At 29.8% G+C, this 24846-nt stretch overlaps 2 protein-coding genes across 3 annotated transcripts; both read left to right on the forward strand.

Annotated features, from left to right (window-relative positions):
• Positions 1-331: 331 nt before the first annotated feature.
• On the forward strand, positions 332-19473 carry LOC100573418 (titin homolog). 2 transcript variants are annotated; one of them, XM_016802692.2, is made up of 11 exons: positions 332-694; positions 2888-3089; positions 3831-3925; positions 3994-6498; positions 6575-6942; positions 7025-7120; positions 7186-7271; positions 7335-7437; positions 9583-9715; positions 10727-10814; positions 15903-16516. In XM_016802692.2, the coding sequence occupies exons 1-11, from the start codon at positions 658-660 to the stop codon at positions 15925-15927; spliced, it is 3738 nt and encodes a 1245-aa protein (XP_016658181.1). In that variant the 5' UTR covers positions 332-657; the 3' UTR covers positions 15928-16516. The 2 variants fall into 2 exon arrangements, with proteins under 2 accessions (XP_016658181.1, XP_008180919.1); XM_008182697.3 differs by lacking the exon at positions 15903-16516 and adding an exon at positions 19289-19473 and having other exon boundaries at positions 334-694.
• Positions 19474-22450: 2977 nt separating this feature from the next.
• Positions 22451-24783, forward strand: LOC107883159. The gene is made up of 2 exons (XM_016802688.2): positions 22451-24648; positions 24721-24783. Exon 1 carries the CDS (start codon positions 23385-23387, stop codon positions 24108-24110), a length of 726 nt encoding a protein of 241 aa, XP_016658177.2. The 5' UTR covers positions 22451-23384; the 3' UTR covers positions 24111-24648; positions 24721-24783.
• Positions 24784-24846: the final 63 nt, after the last annotated feature.

Below are 24846 nucleotides of genomic sequence, written 5' to 3' on the forward strand. Positions count from 1 at the left end.
TACGGCGCATTCCATTCCGCCGTGCCAACAAAGCTAGGCATTCATATTATAACCATATAACTGAGAGAGAAAGAACATGCAGTAGTGAAGGAGCCCGCATAAGGAATTGTATACATTTTATCATTTAGTTTTTTTTTCTCGCTCACTATAATATTATCATACACTTCTCTCTCTAAGCGCTGTCCATTAGTTTATATTATTACTGTTCAGTAAAATATTTAGTAAATGTCAAGGACGGTATATAAGACGATACTACCTGTTTATAGCGTCTTTGAGTACTACGTCGTATGCATTCGTGCGCAGAATGCGCATGCGTACAACGAATCGATCGATACAACATACAATACAATGACGTGGCTGGGCGAGTGACGGGCGCGGTGCGAGGCGAGTGAAGGCGCTATAGGACATACATTTCTATCATGGCAGACCGTAGAATAAAGGTTTCCGTTTAGTGTAATATATTATTATGAATCTGTGCTATTGATTGACGAAGCCATTAGAAAAGTAAACTACGACGCCACAGAGTGACGACGTTATCAGACAAGTATACTCCGACGCTACCGGCTACGGCGGCGTGCGGACAACTACAGTCAACTAGTGCCTAGAGCAATCTTAAACTAAACAGTAAAGAATAAACACTAAAAGCTAATCAGGAACATGATGGAAGTAGACGAAACCTTCGAATTCGAAATTGGTAAGTGTTCATTTTGTCACAATAACCGTATGGTGAAGTTTATGTCCAGGTTTGGTTTATATTTTGTTTATGATTACCCATTCAATTGCTTGGACGATGAGTAAAGTATGAGTTGATGTGCTTAATGTAACAAAACAATTCCATGCACTGAGAACTCAATACTATAACGACCTAGGTATATTAATAAATTGCCAAAATTAAAACTAACAAGTTTCAACCCGTAGCGGCTCGTGAGTAAATATTCTGGGTAGACTTAAATTAGCTACTACATGTATTAAATGTAAAACATTATGACGGCGTACACAGGGACTAACAACGGCATACTCGTGATGGTGGCATTGCGGACAGCTTAACATTATAATGTGAACCTAGTTTCAATAGGTTCTATAGCACGCGGCTTATTCTCCCCCAGAGTTACATGTTACGATTGCAACTGTCTGGCGGCAGTTTCACTGAATCGGCGACCATCGTCCAAATTGCTAAAATAATATTTCCATTGAAATAACTGGTTATAGGTTTTAGATTTGAAGCCTTCAATAATAATAATAATTAATAAACAATGATATTATAATATATTTTCAATAACTTCAATACATTTTTATTTTGAATTAATTATTCTTTTCAAGTAGCTGAGTTTTTTAAAGGGAGACTCGGTGTCAAAGTCTCCCCTGACGAGGCGCCCCAGGTTTGAACTATAGCTACCTATTACTATTTATGTTGTCATAATATGGTATTAATGAACTATCTATATAATGAATGTATTTCATCTGTGTTGTATCAAGGATTTTAGAACTGTGGGTCTGCCTTACTTACGAGAGGCCACTGTGTAGAAACTCCAACCAACTAGGTATTACAAAGTCACCCAATGCGCTCGCAATTTAAATTATTAGTTATTTACATCACATTTTGTTCCCAACATTCAATTTAACTATATTACATGATAATATAGTAATAATTGTGAAATTTACTTAGAAGCTTTAGTATTAAAGCTATATTTAATTAATTGTTATTTTTATTTGTTGCATTAAAATCTCGATTAAAATGTATATTTAATTAAAAAATTTACCTGACATAATTAAATCATTAGAAGGGATTATACACAATATTTATTATTTTATTTTCATATGTATATTTGCAGTAAATATATTTATTTTATTTTAGTTTTCAATGACTGATTTTATTTTCACAAGAGATATAGAATGTGGCTCTAAATTCTAATACAATACAAAAGTCAAAAATAATAAATTTATAAAATTTATATTTAATAATACCTACATGAAAATAATAGTAAAGAACTAGAAGATTACAATAATTTTCTGCGATTTTTCATAAGTGCAAATGTACTTATTATGTTATCAAAATCAATGGTTTGAGCTATGTTACTTTCTTTGCTCAATATGGCCAAATTTGATAGCTGGTCTTCAGTCATTTATAATATGAAAATTTCAAATGTTTTAGAATATATAGAATTTATATAATTTCAAAACAATTTTATTGTAGGTATATTTTGAATGTATTCAATTAAACTTTCTAAGGTAGCCATATAGCTAAATATAATAATATTATAATTTATGTTCAGTGTATGTCTATAATTAATTTACATTTACTATTACCTTAGGCTTTGAAAATATTTAAAATATTAAATTATTTCACATTCTATTTTTATTTTTGTTAGCGTGAGAAACACATTGATATTCCTTACGACTTTTAATATGTATAGAAATTTATTTATAGAAAATTATTATAAATAAATATTACTTTACAGCCTAATTCAGTACTAGTCATTGACAATAGTCAATATAATTAATATCGAAAGTACATTTAAGGTTTATTATAAAAATGTAAGTGTTTAATTTATGACACAGTATTAATCAACATCCATCTAATAACAGGTATTATCATATTGAAATATTGTGGCTTTGATTTTCAATTTATTGTTTAATGATTATGTCAAATTTGTGCCCCTGGCTGGCGCCCACTTTGCCAAGTCCTTGGTCCGGCCTGTGAATACAAGCAATATATTTTACCGCTTTTTTGACCATAATTAAAAAAAAAAAAAACATTTTGTAACTTATAATTGCATATAAATTAAATTCCTAGCAAAACCCCAACTTCTCTCAACATAACCAAATCGAATAAATCCTGCATAAAATGTTTATTATTTCTAAATTGTAATGTTGTATTCTTAATTAGGTGACAAAGTTCTTGCATACTACGATGGATTGCTTTATGAGGCAAAATGTATAAACCGGCGATTTTCGAACAGTGGAGTAATTCAGTACTATGTTCACTACACGGGCTTTAAGAAAAAATGGGATGAATGGTCTGATTATGATGAGGTGTTGGCAATCAATAAAATTAATTTGGTCCATAAACAAAATTTAGAATCTGTTAGGTAATTGATTAATTATTACTACTTATAACTTATCACTAGGGCTCAGTAATTGTAGGAGTTTCATATTATTCTATATGCTCTCAATTAATACAAGTCTTAACTAGAAATCCAAGTAATACAATGTTGAGTTTGAAAATCAAATATCTTAAATCCATGTTTTGTAAATTTTAGAGAGAAAATACATATTTTTTGATTTTCATAAGCACATTGTGCATATTTAATACTTTCTAAAAAAAATTGATCTTTTTCATTCTTAAGCTGTGTATTCCATTAATAATATTGAATACAAAACTCAATATTATTAAATTTAATATAGGTATTTATTGTTATCATTACAGTAAACTGTTAATTTAACAACAACACTGCTATGTGCAATTTAATCTCTTTCGCTTTAATATTCCGATTCAACTACTAGGTATCTTTTCAAATTCATTTTTTAAACTATTTTTTCCAGTTCAACAAAATATAAAAATGGTAAACGGTTTTCGGCCATATTTGAATTATTATAAATTTATTTTTTTTACATTTCTTTTAGTGAAAATTAATAAAAAAAAAAACAAATTAGTCTTTTTTTGTAATTTAATAATTTTAAATTTTGATAAATATAAATATTTTTAAGCAATTTGTCATTTTTTATGCATATTTACTTGCATACCTTTCCATTTTTTAGATCTTTCAATTTCTGAGCTCTACTTGTCACCATTTATTTAAAACAAATATTTATAATATTTTTTAATGTAGAAAAAAATGTAGATCAAAAAAACGAGTGAAAAAATCTCAAGAACCAAAGAAAACAAATGATGCTACTTCTGCAAAACCAGAAAAAAGAAAACGAGGTAAGTATTTCAGTTCAATATTTATTTTGTATTTCATAATTGTCATTGTAATGTTTTGTTAAAACTAGGCAGGCCAAAAAAAAATGTAGAACAATCCGCTGGATCAGCTTCATCAAAATTTGTAGAACAATCCACTGGGCTAGCTTCATCAACATTTTTAGAACAATCCGCTGGGCCAGCTTCATCAAAATTTGTAGAACTGGCCTCAGCAAAATTTGTAGAACCAGCTGCAGCAAAATTTGTAGAAGCAGCTACACCAAATTTTTCAGTGCCAGCTTCCGTACAAAGAAGAAACCTAGTCGTGGAAGTAATAGACATACTAAAATATGCAGAACCCGGTTCAGAACAATTCGCAGAACCAGCTACAGCACAATCTGCAGAACCAGCCATTGAAAAATCTGCTGATTCAGTCATACTAACATCTGAGGAACCCACCACAACACAATTTGAAGTGCTAGCTCCGGCACAATTCGCAGAACGAGCCGTAGAAGATGCAGGCACACAAATATTTGCAGAACCAAATTCAGCACAATTCGCAGAATCAACGACAGCACAATTTGCAGAAAAAGCTGTAGAAAAATCTGCTGAATCAGCCATACTAACATGTAAAGAACCTGTCACAACACGATTCACAGAACTGGCTATAAAAAAATCAGACATACAAATATTTGCAGAACCAGATTCAGCACAACTCACAGAACCAGCTACAGCACAGTTTGCAGAAACAGCTATAGAAAAATCTGCTGAATCAGCCATACTAACATGTAAAGAACCTGTCACAACACGGCTCACAGAACAGGCTATAAAAAAATCACACATACAAATATTTGCAGAACCAAATTCAGCACAATTCGCAGAATCAACGACAGCACAATTTGCAGAACAAGCTGTAGAAAAATCTGCTGAATCAGCCATACTAACATGTAAAGAACCTGTCACAACACGATTCACAGAACTGGCTATAAAAAAATCAGACATACAAATATTTGCAGAACCAGATTCAGCACAACTCACAGAACCAGCTACAGCACAGTTTGCAGAAACAGCTATAGAAAAATCTGCTGAATCAGCCATACTAACATGTAAAGAACCTGTCACAACACGGCTCACAGAACAGGCTATAAGAAAATCACACATACAAATATTTGCAGAACCAGATTCAGCACAACTTACAGAACCAGCTACAGCACAATTTGCAGAAACAGCTGTAGAAAAATCTGCTGAATCAGCTATACTAACATGTAAAGAACCTGTCACAACACGATTCACAGAAATGGCTATAAAAAAATCAGACATACAAATATTTGCAGAACCAGATTCAACACAATTCACAGAACCAGCTACAGCACAATTTGCAGAACCAGCCGTAGAAAAATCTACTGAATCAGCCATACAAACATTTGCAGGGCCATCTGCATCACAATTTACAGGGCAAACTTCGGCACAATTCGCAGAACTAGTAGTAGAAGAATCACACATAAATAAAATTGCAGAACCAGATTCCGCACAATTTGCAGACCCAGCTGCAGCACAATTTGCAGAACCAGGCGTACAAAAATCTGTTGAATCAGCCATACAAACATTTCAAGAACCTGTCACAACACAATTTGCAGGGCCAGCTTCGGCACAATTCGCAGAACTAGCCTTTGAAGAATCAGACTTTCTAAAATTTGGAAAACCATGTTTTGAACTGTTCACAGAACGAGGTATAGCACAATTTGCAGAACTAGCCGTAGAAGAATCAGACCTACTAAAATTTGGAGAATTATATTTTGACCTGTTCACAGAACGAGCTACAGCACAATTTACAGAACCAGCCGTACAAAAATCTGTTGAATCAGCCATACAAACATTTTCAGAACCCGCCATAACACAATTTGCAGGGCCAGCTTCGGCACAATTCGCAGAACTAGCCGTAGAAGAATCAGACCTACTAAAATTTGGAGAATCATATTTTGACCTGTTCACAGAACGAGCTACAGCACAATTTACAGAACCAGCCGTACAAAAATCTGTTGAATCAGCCATACAAACATTTTCAGAACCCGCCAGAACACAATTTGCAGGGCCAGCTTCGACACAATTCTCAGTACTAGCTGTAGAAGAATCAGCTTTACAAAAATTGGCAGAATCAGCTACAATACAAACTGTAGGCCCAGCTACAGAACAATTTATAGAAGTATCCATAGAAAAGTCTGCTGAATCAGCCTCATTAACATTTGAAGAAACCTCAACAACACAATTTGCAGAGCAAGCTTTAGCACAACTAGTAGAACTAGCTGTAGAAGAATCACACATACAAATATTTTCAGAACCACCTACGACACAAATTGTAAGCCCAGCCACAGCTCAATTTGTAGAAGCAGCCGTAGAAAAATCCACCGAATCAGCCATACAAACATGTGCAGGGCCATCTACATCACAATGCGCAGAATCTGCTGTAGAAAATTATGCCGAATCAGCCATTCATACATTTTCAGAACTAGCTGGAAGATCAAAACGAGTTAAAAAATCTCAAGAGCCATGGACAGCAAAAGATGCTTCTTCCTCAACACCGGCAAAAAAAAAACGATGTATGTTTATTATTTATTATGTTCAATATATATTTTGTATTTCATATTTATCATTTTAATGTTTTGTTGAAACTAGGCTGGCCAACAAATAATGTAGAACAAGCTGCAGGGCCATCTATATCACTATTCATAAAACTTGCCGTGAAAAAATCTGCCCAATCGGCCATACATGCAATTTCAGAACTAGCTACAGCACAATTTGCAGAACCTGCCGTGGAAAAATCTGCCGAATCAGCTATAGAAACATTTTCAGAACCAGCTACAGCACAATTTGTAGAACCAGCTGTAGAAAAATCTGCTGAATCAGTCACACAAACTTTAGTAGAACCAACTGTAGGAGAGTCTACAATCCCAGTTGTAGAACATTCTATCCAAACTGAAGAACGCGAAGCAGCTGTTCGGGCTGTTGAAAATGTTGTAATAGACATTATTCCACGTTCAAAGGTACCTCCTATTACAAATAGTTTAAGACATAAAGTTAAAAAATTGGAGTTGGGTATCTATTTAAATCAAATTTTTATTTTAGATTATTGCCATCGAATTGTTTAAGGAACTCAAACTACCATTAGTTTTAGAAAAAGCATTGGAGTTTGACCGTATGATGCACTTCAGATGCAAACAAGTACTACACATTTTATTTTTATATGTCAAAGTTATATCATTTTAATATTGATTACTTGGTTTTAGGTATTAAAGCTTCCGGAGAAAAACTGTTTACCAGAAGTAATCTATGCCTTCACTAATTCATCTTATTTTATAGATGATGATCAAAAGTAATTATTTAATAGCTACCTAAATTTATTATTAATAAATATTTTATACTTTATTTGTTTTAGAAAAACGATGTTCTATCTTAATTTAATGGAATATTTTAATAATTCTGTTCACAATTTTCGTCTAACATACCCGCCCGAGAAAAAAATCCACTCACGAAAGAAGGTAATGATAAAAAATTGATTATGTAAAATGTTTTTAATACTAGGTTATATTATATTAATAATTTCCATTTTTAAATACTTCAAGTTCTAAAATGAAAAAAAGAAATTTACTTATCAATCTTGGCGGAGTGATAAATGTATTGAATTTATAATGATGTTTGATTTTTCTATTTGTGTATACATATTATAGTAGACATTAGTGTTTACTTGATATCTTGGTATAATTTGAAAATAATAATTTTGGTGTATATACATCAGCGTTTCACAACCTTTTCCCTCACGGCACAATAGTCATAATCATTTTTAGCCGTGGCACACTTGACTGCTGAGGGACAACCACCAAAAGGTTCCTCACATTGGGCACCCAATGTTTTCAGCGCTGCCGGTGGTTTTATTTTGCTTAAATAAAGCATTATTTGCATTATAATTATGCATTATTAAAGCATCTTAACGTTTTCTAGTAAAATGTTCGGTGAACCATTTAATTTATAATGTTACATCTTTAACCGTTTGTTGAACAAAGCTTGATTTAACGTTTATCGCAAATAAAGTAAATATAATATATCGCATTATTTTTGTTGTTTTATAACAAAGGCTAGATAGTGCTGAATTAGTGATTGGGAATGCTAAAGCACTAATCACTGAGGTTTTCTTTAATTAATTTCTATACCCAAATGAATTGAAATTTTAACTTGTTTGTTAACATTTTAGGGTGAAATTTCAGAAATCTGCAGTTTCCCAATATCTATAAATATTATAAAAACTATAGAAGTAAATGATAAAACACATTCATAAGTTAATTTTTTATACTCTGATTTTCGTTTTAACGATTCTCATATCTTCCTGTTAAAGAATGGGTATTAGCTTTCTTATAATGTTTGCATTTATTGTCTTAGGTAAAATAAATAAATTTTAAGTATTAATAGTATTGTTAAAAACTAAAACATTGTAATGTACTGTGGCTACAGAGCCAGAAAAAAAAATTACACTTGAGCCATAATGTACACACTTTGTAAGATCATTAGATATACACACAAAATGTAGTATCTGGATAAAGTTGACTAATGTATTCTAGTTGACATTTAAAGCATACTTCCCACCAAAAAATCACAGTTTTCCACCACTCGGGACTGATATAAATAGAATTACGAAATACTAAATAGTGTTAATAACTCTTTAATTAATACATTTTTTAACTTTACTCATTAAATGGTTTGTCAACTAACCAAACACTAACCAAACAAAAATTACACAAATCGACTCTGTAGAACTTCAGATATAGCTATCCAACTTAATTACCCCATGTTATAATATTATAATAAAGATAATAATATTATATAAAGTGACAAATAATAGTATCAAGTCACTACAAATAAAATAATTTTAACTACAACAAAATAACTGAAATTGTTATTTTTCATTAAAATGTCCAAATTTATTAAAATTTGAACTTCAAATGCTTATAAAATATAATATGAGTGCCTATGTATATTTAACTTGATTTAAAAAAAAATTTTGATAAATACCTGTAAATAAGACTTAATATTCTTACAGTTAAATTATGTCTAGAAAAAGAAAAGTTTCTACATTTGACATTTTTTTAATGTTTACAAAATAATCATTTAAGTTTAGGTTAAAAACTTAAAAACCAAATTATATCAACAATATGTTCATTGCCTAAAATTGCTCAGAAACATTAATTAAGAATTTAATGTTTCCTTCATAAAAAAAAACTAGCGATTGGTACATGCTGATTGCCTTATTCGTTATCAAAAGTTCTCATTTAGTTATACTCGTAAATAATAAATATGTTTGTACACTTTTTTTTATTGATTTTAATTCTACATTAAATTTAGCAATATTCAATACAATAATAACGAAAGAAAAATAACATACTTAATTGGTATTACATTGATTAGAAATTCCAATACAATTGTATCGCTAAGAACACAAGTTTATATAATGTCATATTTGTTATACCAGCTATAGTGTATAACCTTACTGCAATATTAAAAACAAGATTTTTGTTCTTAATTATGAAATTAGTTAACTTCATATAATGAGTAAATAAAATTTTTTTTATAAAAGTTATGTATTATATTAGGTATTAAATCTGTTTTAATATTAGGTATTAAATCTGTTTTAGAAATTTTTGGAGTATTATATTAAGAGTAAACTACAAAATGAACCAAACATTAACCATGGGCTTAAAAGTCAACTAAATCTCAAAGGAATTTGGTGTTATTTGTATGGTCCTATGTATCTAGTAAGATTTATTGGTATGTATCAAACACAAATACTTTATTTTATATTTAACCTTAAGGACATATATAAATTTGTATTACGTCTTTATACAATTTGATTATATAGTTAAATGTTAAATATTTTTTTATAACTATTAACATTCTGTTTTAAGTTTATAATTTTATTTTTCATATTTATAATTATGTTTAATATTGGGTATTGAGTTGTCCATTTCACAAAAGTTACTCAATTCTATAGTGTTACAGTTATACATATATTAAGTTACTTAAATATTGATTCTATTTAACAATTAATTTCGGTTAAATTTCAAATAATGTTAGTACATTCCTTGCCTAGGAATGAAAACATAACAAGATTTAAATAAAATGTCTTAAAGGCGTTGGAGCTGGTGCATTTTTAGTGCCAAAACATGTCTTACAAAAAAAAAAAAAAAAACTCACTCCCTTTAAAATAGTCTGATTTTGCTAATTAAAATTTTATTTAAAAGATGAACATTTTGCCGGTCGGATCAAAGATGGATTTTTGAAATTATAATATAGAAGCAAAAATGTTCATTTGAATAATGCAACATATTTATGATTTTTCAAACATATTTTTCAAGCACATTTATAAGTAAAATGAAAATTTGAGCTTTGATTCTACCTAAAAAAAGTTCTCATCTTTCAAACAAAAAAAACAAAAACATAAAAAACAAATTATCAAAATTCAACATATCAATGAGGCATGATATTTTTTCCTGTGAAGTTATTTTTGTTGATATAATACACCGTTAGGTATTGGGCAGAAGATTGGTGGAATAGGTTTAATGAAGGTAATAATAAAATATTATTTTCAAATATTATTGAATTGCAGAATATTGAAAAAACACCACTGAGTCTTTTGTTGGAACCTTAACTATAAAATTAGTTATAAATTTATTTGAAAATTTGCAATTTAAAATTTGTTCTTAAGTAAAATTTTATAAAATTAATGAAAATATTTCGCATTACATTTTGTCATAAGTTACTTTGACATTTATTTTTCAGATGCCTTACCCTCAATTTGTTTGTCAAACGAGTGGTTTCCTGAATACGATTTAGAGACCTTTGTTCATCATATTAAACAATTGTCAAGGTAAGTTATTATTTTTAGATTTTTCATTTAAACAAACACCGATGAAATTATTTAGAATGACAACCAAAGAACTAGAAAAAATAGAGTACAACAACTAAAATATATAATTTTATCTAGAAAAAAATTGTAATATCATACATATATGACAGGTGTTAAAAATATTTCAACTTTTATTAACTGCACAAAATCTAACGTGTGGGACAACATTTCTGTTCTAAAAATTTATGAGTATGACCATTATTCAAAGTTCAGAGGTTCTCTTTTCTGTTTTGTGATGTATTGTACGATATAGGTATATAGAGGATATACAAGACAACACTTATGGTTGCAGTAACTTATCAGATTTATTACAATAACACCAGCCCCTACTTCCTATTTAAAACATAGCTTAACTAGTTCAACACATTTGCTCTCCCAGCACAGCTCCTTACAATTTTTGTTGTTTCCTAAACTAAAATTGCCATTGTAAGTGTGACCTCATATCTAAACTCTATTCTCAATGGTTCCAGCAAAAATTTTGTACTTTTGTGAAGAAAATGTAGGATACTTTTTAAACACATCATATTACGTATGAATATTTTTAAACATTAAAAGCTTAACCGTAGTTTTTAATAGAATTGCTGGGACCGCTTAAATTCTAGATCGGGGATCGCCATTAAGCAGCCCGCGGGAGAAAAATTGGACCGCCAAAAATATTTTTTTTTAATGCTATTTTTCCGTTTATAATAGATATTTTATCTATTTTTATGATGTATTTGGAGATTACGATGACGTTCATCGTTTATCACTGTTTACAATAATAGTCAATTTTTGGGCAATGGATGTTTTGGAAGTGTACATGAACTGTGAAACATTGGCCATAAAATTGACCACCATATGTTAGGCTCCACGTGCATATGTGAAACTTGGTTCTCCAAAATTATGTTTTTAAAGAATAAAGATTAACTGACGTCAACATTGAAAACACTGCGTAACAGTTGTTCTCCGAGAGTACCAAATTTTAAAAACTCATAGAAATGTAATTTCTCTTATTAAAACAAGTATAAAATTATCTTGTTATTAGTTAGATTATATTATATCATATTAAATAATTTGTTCTTTATCGATTAATTATTTAACTATTTAACAAAAATAACCAAAATCGGGCTTCTTACGTTTCTATATAAAATTCTGTATACAATTTTTATAATGGGTATTTTTACTATAAATCGCTTCAATAAACCATATTAGTTGAAGTACAAAACTTATTTTTATGACATATTCCGCCATCCTCTTTATAAACGGTTAATCCCTTAAAATCTATCAAAACATTACTCATAAAAAATAGCAAACAATTCTTTAAAAGAAAGTAATTTCAAGCGTCAAAATTATTTTTCTTAATAAAAGGAAAAATCTAAAAGAAAAAATAGGACCATTAATCATGAATATAGTTTTATATTTTCCTATAATTCTATTATGGAACTCTCGTATACCTGACTAATATGACTATCGACTACCGTGTTTTATACACATTTTAAATTTTAAACCTCTTATTGTAAATTTATTACAGCTGAAATACATACGACGATTACATTCAAAATCTGAAATATTATAGAATATACTTTAGCTTCTAAGTGAACTTATTTAATCATAACACAATATTAGTTGGTAATATAGATTATATAACTAGGGCAGATGATATGTAGCCAGTAGCGTCATTTCAGTTTTTGAGAGGAAGGGGGGCAAAATTTTTGATCGACCCAAAATAAAACTGAAAAAAAAAAGCTCGCTATCATTTACATTACATTACATTACAATATTGCATTTTTATCTCAATGCAAATACACTCCTTATACATAATTGTATACTTACTAGTTAGTATCAAAGGTTTATATCATAAGCATACAGGTAAGTAACCCATTTTTTTGAGAGATAACAACAACTAAATAATTAATATATATAATATATATGTAGAGGTTACTTAAATATATTACCTATTAGCTACTATATAAAGGCCCAAAACTAGCCCATACCCGGCCCGACAGCCCTCTAATGACCCCCCCCCCCTCCAAAATGACGCCACTGTATGTAGCATTTTCATATTGTTTTGCACAGTCACAAGAATAGCATAGTACGAAACAATTACGATCCATAATTCTGAGTAACAATTTAGGTTTACAATCATCTATAAAATAGCGGTGCTGTACTACTTTCAAATACCGTTCTAAATTCTACCTAATCAGTGATTTACATACAAGATTTAATATAGAGTGCACAGAATTCCACAAAAGTGCAAATTTGATGTTGAGGCGGTTGTACGGCCTATTTATTTTGACGGTTCCACAAAAGTTAAAATTTAGTGACCAGCCCTTGCTTAAAATAGTTGCGTCATTTTGGGGGCTGGCACTCGCACCCATTGCAATTTTTGTTCATAATTGGCACATGTATTATATTAATCAACAATCTTTAACCTAGGTCTTAAGGCATAAATATTCATTTTTTTTAAATATATAATTGACATTTTGTGCAACTACATTATATTATAATACTATATCACGGGAGTCAGGAGAACCCAAGCGGGAAGGAGTTTTCGGTCTGGACCTCCCCCCCCCCATTGATTTACAAAATTTTAAATTTTTTAGGCGCAAACCACTGATTGTATACTTTTTAAATGTATACAAAATGTGGACGTTTAAAAAATTCCCGTACGCCTTTGCTATATATAATATACTATATTATTATAATGACTTAGGGGTACACAATAGTAAATTATATTTGTTCAAATTTTGTGATATAAAATATTATACATGTCATGCATAGGGTTTTATTTTAAATAAAATAATAATAAAGTGATATAATACCTGTAATTATTATTACTATTTGTTATATTGTGTATATTATGTGTGTAATGTTGCATTGCTAAACATAAATCTTTACTTTTGTAATTTTGTTTTTGAAAAATAAAATTAAACCGTATGATTTAAATTTGAATAAAAAAAATATTTAAGGAGATCGCAGCACACGTATTTTGCATACATTTTAGACCAATAAGCAGTGGTAAATTGCACATACTTCGAAATGTCCGATTTTAATTTATTATATTTTTTATTTTAAATTTCCATGAAATAATTGCACTACATTTGTATTTATTTTTGGCACACCTGATTTTAAATCAAAAATGTGATTCGTAGAGATATATTCTAAGAGCATAGTCTAGAACAGTGTTTCTCAAACTGTGGTACGCGTACCCCTTGGGGGTACTCGAAACTTTTCGAGGGGTACAAGTCTGGCCATCAAACATTTAAATTAAAATAGAGAAAAATATTCTTAGATCCAAGGTAACATTTGTGAATTTTAAATTAAAACGACACCGTATTTTCCACCACTTATTTATGTGAAAGATGTTTTTCAAGTTTAACTTATGTTAAATGTAAATATAATTTAAGATTGTATTTAATAAAATTAGAACCCAATATTGATAAAATGTGCCAACAGAAACAAGCTCACCCATCTCACTAATTTCTTTGAAAATAAACGATTATAGTTTTTAAAATTTTTTTCTATATTAGTATTTAATAACTTAATCTTAATGAAATAATAACGTATGTAAGACTTTAAATTTTGTATACATATTTTAGTTTAGTAACTAAGAAGGGGTACCCGAAAAAATATATTGATAAAAAGGGGTACAGTGTTTATAAAAGTTTGAGAATCCCTGGTCTAGAAGCTTATAAATTCAACCACTTTTTCGAAATTACAATCGAATTTCAGTAAGTATATTTAATTTACCACTGCTTTTAGTAGTTTTTATAGTTATTCAAACAAGAATATTTTCATTTTTTGCGACGTTTTGAAATCCACGTGAGCGTGCGAGAGTTGCATACGGTGGCGGTTGCCCGACGCGGTATTACAGCGATTCTCGGAAGCACAAACTATAATCCTAAATGTTCATATTCTACTCACGCATATATTATATAGCCCAAATGTTTAAGTTATGTGAATTGCCTAATGATTACTCTTTAAAACATGATACGCTGCAGCCCCCTTAATATAGACAGGTATATTACATTTTGAAAAAAATAAATTAATACAATTGGTGTAGGAGATTAGCCTCATACAATTTTTGCACTCTCTTATACAAAACTTAAATGACCGCCCTGAGTTAAAAATGTTTTTTGATCACGCCGTCACACACCAAATTTGCTGAGAATAGTTTTTCTAACTTAACTCGTTTTCTTGGAATTAAAAATTTAGAAAATTATCAACTTTTATAGCTAAAGATTGAAAATTTAAAACAAGGTTGCACGTGAGTAGTTAATTCCGTAACCAAAAAATCTATATACAATACATAAACAAAGTTTTTTTAGAGTTATTTTAAGTTAAAATTTGGACAAAGTTACATATTAAATAACGATTTAAGTTATTTTTAGATTCTGAGCGGAACGAGGTAGCTAATATTTATTTTTTTATTCTGTATACCAAATTTCTATCAGAAGGAGTGCTTCAATTTCAACATATTATAGTATCTTATTTTTTAGCAAATTTGATCAAGATGGTATCAATTAATGACACGGGAAAAACCACCTACAAATTACTAAATACGGGATTTAAATTTCTAACGCTTTCTTTATCACAATAGAAATGAATAAAAAATCGTGATGAATTTAAAAATCTATCTGTACCATCAAATTTTTTTATAGTTATTTTAAGTTCAAATTTGGACGAAATTACTTATTAAATAACCAAGAATAACGAATTTAGTTATTTTGTTGTAATTTTATAATATTTATTATATTCAAATTTAATACCAGCCTTTATATAGTGACCCACTTGTAATATACTGTAAAGCAGAGTGACAACCTCTCCTTTTTTATTTTTAAAATGCACATTTGGTGGTTTTTTGTGGCTATAAGTTCACTGCCCTAGTTATTATTTATGTGGGTATTACAATTTGAGTCACACTCGCAGTAATTTGTATTAACGTTCGGAATTTGATGTTCGGTTTTAACGGAATTGGATATTTACATGGAAAATAACAATTTTTGATAATTAGCTAAAATATTTGTAATTCAAAAAATTATATTCATCGAAACTCTAATCTTCTGTTAGTCAACTGTGTGTTGGACAAATTTGAATAGAAAAGGAGTGGACAAGGAAATTGATTTCGATAGAAAAATAGAAATGATGACAAATACAAGTGACCGCCCTGAAGAACTCCAGAAAGAACATGGAAGTAATCCGATTGCACGTTATTAATCCTTATACATCCACATCCACAATCGAATGTCGGTCATCTTGCAGCCATTCGGATTCCCTGTTACTTGTCACCCAATAGACGGCTGGCAGTTGTCCAAAAAATGATAGGAATACGATGTTTACCCTGTGATAAACTTGAGGCGGTGTTGCATAGCAAGTCGGGGGATATTTTCGATTTTTTTTGTCAGAGCGAGCTATTGGCAACCCCGGCATCACTGTAAATAATTTACAATGTTTTTTCACATTTGCGTCCCTGCTGGGTTACTGGTATAATATGCTGGTTATAAACTTTTTTATCATTTTTCGGACAACTTCCCCCTACGGGCGCTCGCCAAAGATAAAGTTATGGAAAATATTACTCCAGTTAAATACGCCGCTAGGTTCGCTGCCTACCAGCTAGACACTAGCAGGTAGAGGATAAGAAATGTTGGTATTTGTATGGATCTAAATGATATTTTTATTTAAATTGTTGAAGTTTTAAACTTTTTTTGTAAAAATTCATCATAATATGATATAACTAAAAAGTATGAATTATTTGTTTATTTATTAATAGATATACATATTATATAAAATAAAAATGTAACATGAATATTTTTAATTTCATAAATAATATTATAATAGGAGCTCACATATCTCCTAAATAAATTTTATTCAAATAGTTCCTATATGTCCAATAAATGTTTTTTTATTCCAAACGACCAAACATAATCATATTCTACAATTTTGCCGTAGTCAATCATTTAATATTTTCATAAATTGTTGTACCTTTTACCCAATGAAGTATTTATATTTTACATTCAGAATTTATACATTAACTGTAACTATATTATAGGTTATTACTTATTATATATTAAATACTATTATGTATTTCAATTTATTTTTATTAAGAAATGTGAATATAATTTTATATTATAACAACCGAATATTGTTTAATTAAAATAAAGTATTAAAAAATAAAATTATGTTACATCTTTATTATTTTCATTTTCTTACCTAATTGTACAGACATCGAAGAATATTTAAATGCATGCCAAATATTTGTGTTTGCACATAAATACCTTTTCTTTAAACTATTTGAAATGTTTTAAAATACTTCCTAAATGGATGTATTTTAGTTTGTAGGTATTTCAACAATTAGACACGATTTTAAAAGTATTTTTTACAAGACTGCTTTCCCACCAATCGAGCCAATCAAAATGCAAATGTCGACTTTAGGGATAGTTCATTAATGAAGGATATTTTTTTATTTGTAGTTAAAAATGTATTATTTATTATTTATATAACATTTTCCGAGTACGATTGTAATTTATTGTGATTTGCTTAAATTCTGCATAAGAAGCTGTATACTATGGCTTCTGTAACGGCTCGTCAACGCGATTTAGTGTTGAACTTAACTCGAGTAATATTTTTAATCAACTAATAAGCCTTTACACCTTATCAATCCCACCTTGATCATATTGTTAAATCGTATTGTGTTAAGCCGGATTCACAGCTGCGTCGTGTGTCGTGTAGGGTCGATCAAATCGTATTGTGATTGGATATTACTTTTTTGGTATCATGTAATAACCAAGTTGCAACCGAGTAGGTATACCAAGAATTGACTACTGCTCGACTTTTAAACCATATTGGTTACCAGTCGTAACCATATAATAACCAAGCACTCGCACGACACGACACACGATGTAGCTGTGAATGCGTCTTTACACCTTCGTATAGAAGATTGGTCATATTACTGATAGGCGATAACGCGAGCTCAACACTGAACTCTACACACGGAAGGCGCATTTTATATAATTGTAAACATGGACGTACATACGTATGTACGTCCGCGATTGAAAAGTATGAATAGTAAAAAGTAAGTATTGAAAAGTGTCCCTATATGATATATCATAGATAATAAAGATATGGATAGGCTACGCCTATATTAAGAATATTTAAAGCTGCGTTCCCGGAGGGAAAGGCAATTGAGGCTCCTTTATATTGATAGTCGATACTCGATATAGGTATACTTTATTTGGCCTCAATTGTTCCCCTTGAATACCGCTGATAATACCATTATGTCTTATTCATATATTTATTATCTATGCCCTATATCACGGCCATAGATAGTATGGTTGCCCATCGACCCATGATTTCCATACTTGAAAAATGTCTACCGAAATGAATTTCTATAATCAGAATTAAAGTTAAATTAACATCTGGAGCCTTAAGCACTAGCGCTTATATGTCATAGTGACTACAGTGACTATCACGGAACTACAATTTACATTTGAAAGGTAATTGCATATTTTATAGTCACTACAACAAATAAGCGCTAGCGCGTAAGTCTCCAGCTGTTTAATACTGATGATGGAGATTCATTTCGGTAGACACTTATTTATATTTGTTGGGCAACCATCGTGTCCTATATCGAGGGCCACCATTTTGATTCCGTTAGTGTTCCTATCGATGATTTTTCATATTCTATAGAATTATTTTATTAGTTTATCTTCTACCAAATATCAGTGATATATCCGACATCCATGGTATCCACGGTTAACATCTTTTAACCGAGCGTGGTATCACAGAATAACCAGAGGGCTCACTTAATGAGAGCTCGAAAATCAGTGAAAAATATTTAGGATTTTAGCGGAGCCAAGATTCTAAAATAATTAAAAATTCTCTTCTGCTGCAGCTGAAGTCTACACATTTTTGATGTTATCGTTGTAGACAAAGAGATAACACGTGTACAATAAAATTATGTACAATATTTATTGTATGACCAAGTTGTTTTACGGTACCATAGAATATTCTGTGGTTGTACAATTGGTTATTATCTCTATACAGGATACACTGATATCGTAACAGGTGTTGCAAATCTATCCCACAAGGAACCCATGTAATTCTAGAAAATTGAGCCTTTTGGTTATTCTGTGGTGATATCTTTACTTTTTATGATAACAAAAATGATCGCATAATTTTTATTGTTTATTCCATGAACTAAGATAATTAATTTATTTTAGTTCATGGTTTATTCTATGAGAAGAATCAAAATGGCAGCCTACTATGGTGAGATGGTTTTTTTCCCAATGCACGTTCCATATTATACAGTATTACAGTTCAGTGGAACTCAATAACTATAAGTTTGTACACTACTGAGGTCGGATTAGAAATTTAGAACTGATTATAATAATAAATAATATTATGTAATACCTATGTACTAATTAAAATAATTATAAAATACATAATTTTTCTTTCAGGTTTTTGGCTGAAAATTTTGTGACTTATTTCTCTGACAATGATTACATGAGTACAAAACAGAAGCGTTAACAAAGAGCATAATGAAGACAACTTTTAAAATATATACACAACATTTTATTTAGTGTTTAAGAAAATACAAATACATTGTAAACTATTAAATTAGTTTAGTTACATAACTTTTTATTAAGACATTAAGATACATACTATTATATAGATATATTTAACTCCTCGTTTCTATTATGTAAAATATTAACAGGCATTTATTGATTATTCGTTAGCATTTGTAGCTATTAATTATTACAAAAGATTTTCATTTAGTTTTTATTAACTTTTATTTTTATTGTCATGTTATTATTTATAAATTATAATTAAGTAAATTATGGCATGGCTAACATAATAGTATATTTATGCATGTGTTAAGTACATTTTCCCTGCACCATCAAACAGTGGAACAGCACAACGTTTCTATATATTATGTTTTTAAGCCTTTGTTGACCGTGGTCCTATAGTACATTCCTCCTACACTATACTCGAATATAATTATTCGTCTAGCATTGTGGTGGCAAGATATTTATTTTTGTACTGGATAACTAAGTTAAGGCTATTATTTTATGACTGATCATCTTGAGATAATGTGATAAAAATTAAAATATATTAAGCATAAATATAATAATAATTTTAATACAATAAATAAATATTTTATAAAATATTATATTAGTTATTATTATTATACATCAACATTGTTTGTTTGAACTCTATTTATCCATTATATAGATTATTATAGATATTTTAGCTTAATATCAAAATATTCACTTACTTACTCCAAAAAAACATTTTTTATTTTTCATCAGTATTCTTATCATATTCTACCACATGTTTTTTATATGTAACTAAAATATCAATAAATGCATAAATGTATAAATTATATGTATTTATATATCAGTAATACATATCCAGTAAAAAAAAAAACGGAGTAGCCATTAACGTATAATAACAGAAGCTCGAGTGTAACCACTGAAAATCCGTCTTAATTTATGTCAATTCATTGCCCAGCTCTACAGGGCAAATGGCAGAACATATAAAGTCGTATAAGGTATCAATCGATCAGAAATATTATGCAGATGGGAACAGAGGAACTCGCTAGCAGATTGGTTTTATGGTTTATAAGTTATAAGCAAAAATGTTCAAGTACTTTTAAGACCAAGATTAGGCTTGCAAGAACAAGACCAAACCAATACCGAAGCTGCAAGACCAAGACCAAAACAAGACCATCACTGCAAGACTCTTGCAGTCTTGCAATTTTTTTTTCTCCGAAAACACATTAGTGTACCTATCTAGATTCCATTAACTAATAATTTATAACGAAAATAATAAGAATTAATTTGTATTGTTATGAAATGTTATCAGTACCTATTCCTTTATTGAAAAAAAGATTAAAAATATAATGAGAATTAATATTACAAAATAACATAGTTGTTACATACTAATTAACAATTACTGAAAAATTATTTTATTTTCCCAAAATCGATAAATTCACTGGTGAATAAAAGAAGAATAAAAGTTTAATTATAAGTAATAAATATTATCATTATAACAAATATAATTATTATGCAATTTAATTTTGGAACAAACCATACAGTTTTTTTTAAATATTATTATTTGTTAAAGTGAACATTTAAAAAACAACAATTTAATTTTTATAAACATTATATTGGCCAATAACTATTAATTAGCAATTAGAAATGACCTATTGATATTTATTATAAATGCAATAGGAACTTAGAAAGTTAATTATGCTGGTAAATTGATTCGTACAAGTAATATAATATAAGCATAATTTAAAGTGCAAAGTTTTAAACGAGTATAATAAAAATTAAATTGTTTGACTTATTTTATGTTAATGTTTGATTTATGAATATACTATGTAATACAATGGACTTAGTTTCATCTTAGAGATCATAGCAAAAAACCTACACACAGCTATAACAGGTATTTAGTTTTTTTTTTTATATATTTTGTGAAAATAGCAAGAGTCTTGCGCAAGACCAAGACCAAGACCAAGACTGAGTCTGCAAGACCAAGATTAAGACCAATTTTAAGGTGTATACCCAAGACCAAGACTGAGTCTACAAGACCAAGACCAAGACCAGGATTTTGAAAGTCTTGGTCTTATACTCCGCGCGGAATAAGAACGTACCCGGGCGGCGGACCAAAACAGGTTTGCCGCGCGCAAGTCGGGCTTATGACTATAACTATATTATGTTTATAACTATGACAAGGTTGCGGGGGGAATCGGTCGCCGCCTGCGCGACGAGGTACATTCTTATTCCGCGCCGAGTATAGTCTTGTTTTGATCATCACTAATTTTAACAAAGGTAATAGGTATGTGGTGCCATGAAATCCATCCCTTACGAGCTACATAGTAATTTCACTCTGGAACGATTCCTGTATAGGTAACTGTTTTCACTTTTCCGTAACTCGTAAGCCCACGGTTACCTATCTTAACCTAATCTACAGTTTCCGATCGTAATCATTAATTTTGAAAAAGGTGGCCGTCTTTTTAATCTTATATCCTATATATACTAAGACTCAGTGGACACCAGGAATTTCAGAGTACAGGTCATGTTAGTTATTCATGAGATAGGTACGTATTTAAAAAATAAATAAATAAAGATTATTATAGGTATAGTGTAAAAAATAAAATAATACCTAAACTAATACTTTTTTTAAGGGGGTTGCAGCAGGTGAAAAAAGTGACCTTTTAGACCAATAAGCTAGACAAAATTGGAAGAATTTGGTTTGCCAGTTTTTAATTTTTAAAACGGATTATGATTGATCAACAAGTTTATTAGGGAATGATCGAGGAGATTTTCAATATTTTTATTTTCAGCTGTGATATCCAAGAATAAAAATATCGAAAAAGTATGATATTTTTGTATTTATATTAATATATTATTCATTATGACACTAACAATAATAATTGGGATATTCAAAATCGCTTCGATCATTCCCTAGGGTTTCCAAAAGGTTTATTTTTTTTGATACGGAGTTTAAATATATTGAAAAACATTATAACAAACAAAATTAATGTTTAGATTAGTCAAATCTACATTACTTTTGATTTTTGACAAATCCTGCTGAAGCCCCCTTAATTAAGTAATATAATAATTTAATATATTTGTCTCTGGTTCGTCAATACTCTCATCACCAGAGTCATCGCTAAACAAATAATTATTTATTAATGGAGATAAATACAAAATATTATATTTTTGGATTTTTAAATTATATAACTAATAACTGATAACAACTGTAGCACAACAACAAATAGACATATTTGATTGCGGTTTTCGGTAATGTACTCGTTAACTTGTCTGTATAATTGGTATATTAGTATATTATGTGCAAATTGTTAAGTTACTTGATCTCACACTGTAGGGTTAAATCGTCTTAATAATTATAAAACGTGGGGCGACTTCGGAAAAAACCATGGGTGTTTCTAGGAGGAGGGGTTCAGGAGGTCAGCTGACCCAAAGTTAATATTTGTGATCGGGTGTCACCGGTTTCCGCCAAAAATTACCTTTCCGTTTTCCGCCAATACCTTTTTCCGCCAAATCAGAAAAAACGTCATTCCTTTTTCCGCCAATTATAAATTATAGAATTTCAAAGTTTGGGAACCCTTACGTATCATAATACTCATAACGATAAACATATGGTTTATTTTGAGATATAATAGTCTATGTTATGGTATATAATATCTTATATGGTGGGTTTTAAAATTTTATACCTGTATGCGTCTCTATCTACGCAGAAAATATTATTTCATAGATTTAGATAATATTATCTAATCTGTCATCTGATATCATGCTGCAATAGTTGGTTCGATTTGTTAGAAATATTACGGTATTGAGTAGTGAGTAGTGACTAGTGATCACCGATCAGTGGATAGGGTTTGATGTGTTTTAACTACAATAATGTCTGCACTATTAATTACGAGTAAACGCGAAAAACCACAAATTGTGATTGATAATTTTAAATTTAGTAAGGCATATGAAGGAGTAAATAAAATTCGTTGGAGATGCATTAACAAAGTATGTGATGCAAAAGTATATACAAAAAAAAAATTTCGACAATGAAGTATTGTACACGGAAAATGAACACCATCACGAAGCTGTTAATGAAAATACCATAAATCGACAAATTGTTAATACCTCGTGCAAAAGGAAAGCGATAGAAGACGTAAGTACAAGACCAAAAAAAATCATTTTACAAGAATTAGTACATAATGAGTGTGCCAAAGAAATAACAGTAAACGACATTAATAGAATAAGAAAAAATATGTATGAAAAGAGACGCAAAACCCTCCCAGCAAATCCAAAATCCATTTCTGAGGTACACCAAGCTTTAAATGTTTTAAATATTGAAACAAAACAAAAAGAAAATTTCCTACTATTAAATAATGAAAAAGAAAATATTATTATTTTTTCGTGTTCCACAAATTTAAAATTTTTGACTTCGGTAGATACTGTTTATATGGATGGGACATTTGATTATTGTACTCGGTTTTTTATGCAAATGTTTACTATCCATGGATTTCAAAACGGCCACTATGTTCCACTCATATTTTGCTTATTACCAAATAAACTAACATCTTCCTATATTTTTGCACTTCGTTCTATTTGTGAAAAATGCAAAGATATGAATTTAATTTTTTCACCTGCAAATGTGACTATTGATTACGAAAAAGCTATTATAAATGCAGCTACTGAAGTTTGGCCAGAAAGTAATATAATTGGTTGTAGATTTCATTTGACTAATTCTTAGTGGAAGAAAATACAATCTCTTGGTTTATCAATGGAATATAAAGAAAAAAATTCCGAAATCGGCAAATGGTTACGACACACATATTTTGGTCTTTTGTTTCTTGATGTGCAGGAAGTATCAGATTGTTTTTCATATGATTTTATGAGTGATCGTCCTGTTAATGAACTATTAACAAAATACTCTGACTACTTAGTTGATAATTACATAGGAGACGATTGTTCTTACCCTCCATCACTGTGGGCTTCGTTATCGGCAAGTTTAACTAGGACGACGAACGCGTGTGAGTCATTTCACGCTGTATTTAAAGATAATTTTTATAAACGAACACCACATATAATACCATGGATTACTGTACTTATAGAAAATATTCAAACTAATGTTTATGTTACTTTAAAGAGTATTAATGAATGTAAAACACCAAGAAAAAATATGAATGATAAACGTAAACGAAATGAAGAATTAATTTCAAAATACCAACGAGATGAAATCAGTAGATATGAATTCGTAAAACTGATATCAAATCATTATGCTAAATAAGGTTCGAATAAAATATTTAAAATATTATATACTTATATTATATATATTTAATTTTATTTCAACTATGTTTCAGTTTTTTACAATGTGAATTCAATTTCAAGTTTCGACCAATTAATCAAGCGCTGACATATTGACATATTGTCATTAAGACAATGCAAATATAAATATAATTTTTTTAATACTTATATCTATTATACCT

The sequence above is a fragment of the Acyrthosiphon pisum genome, chromosome X, assembly GCF_005508785.2.
Source record: "Acyrthosiphon pisum isolate AL4f chromosome X, pea_aphid_22Mar2018_4r6ur, whole genome shotgun sequence".
Taxonomy (NCBI): domain Eukaryota; kingdom Metazoa; phylum Arthropoda; class Insecta; order Hemiptera; family Aphididae; genus Acyrthosiphon; species Acyrthosiphon pisum.

Bases quoted from the DNA above. Each gene is read 5' to 3' on its own strand.
- LOC100573418 (XM_008182697.3), top strand. From the start codon at position 658: ATGATGGAAGTAGACGAAACCTTCGAATTCGAAATTG. The intron at 6,943-7,024 runs GTACCTCCTATT...TTTTTATTTTAG, and splicing joins ACATTATTCCACGTTCAAAG to ATTATTGCCATCGAATTGTT. The intron at 7,438-9,582 runs GTAATGATAAAA...AATCTGTTTTAG, and splicing joins AAATCCACTCACGAAAGAAG to AAATTTTTGGAGTATTATAT.
- LOC107883159 (XM_016802688.2), top strand. From the start codon at position 23,385: ATGCAAAAGTATATACAAAAAAAAAATTTCGACAATGAAGTATTGTAC.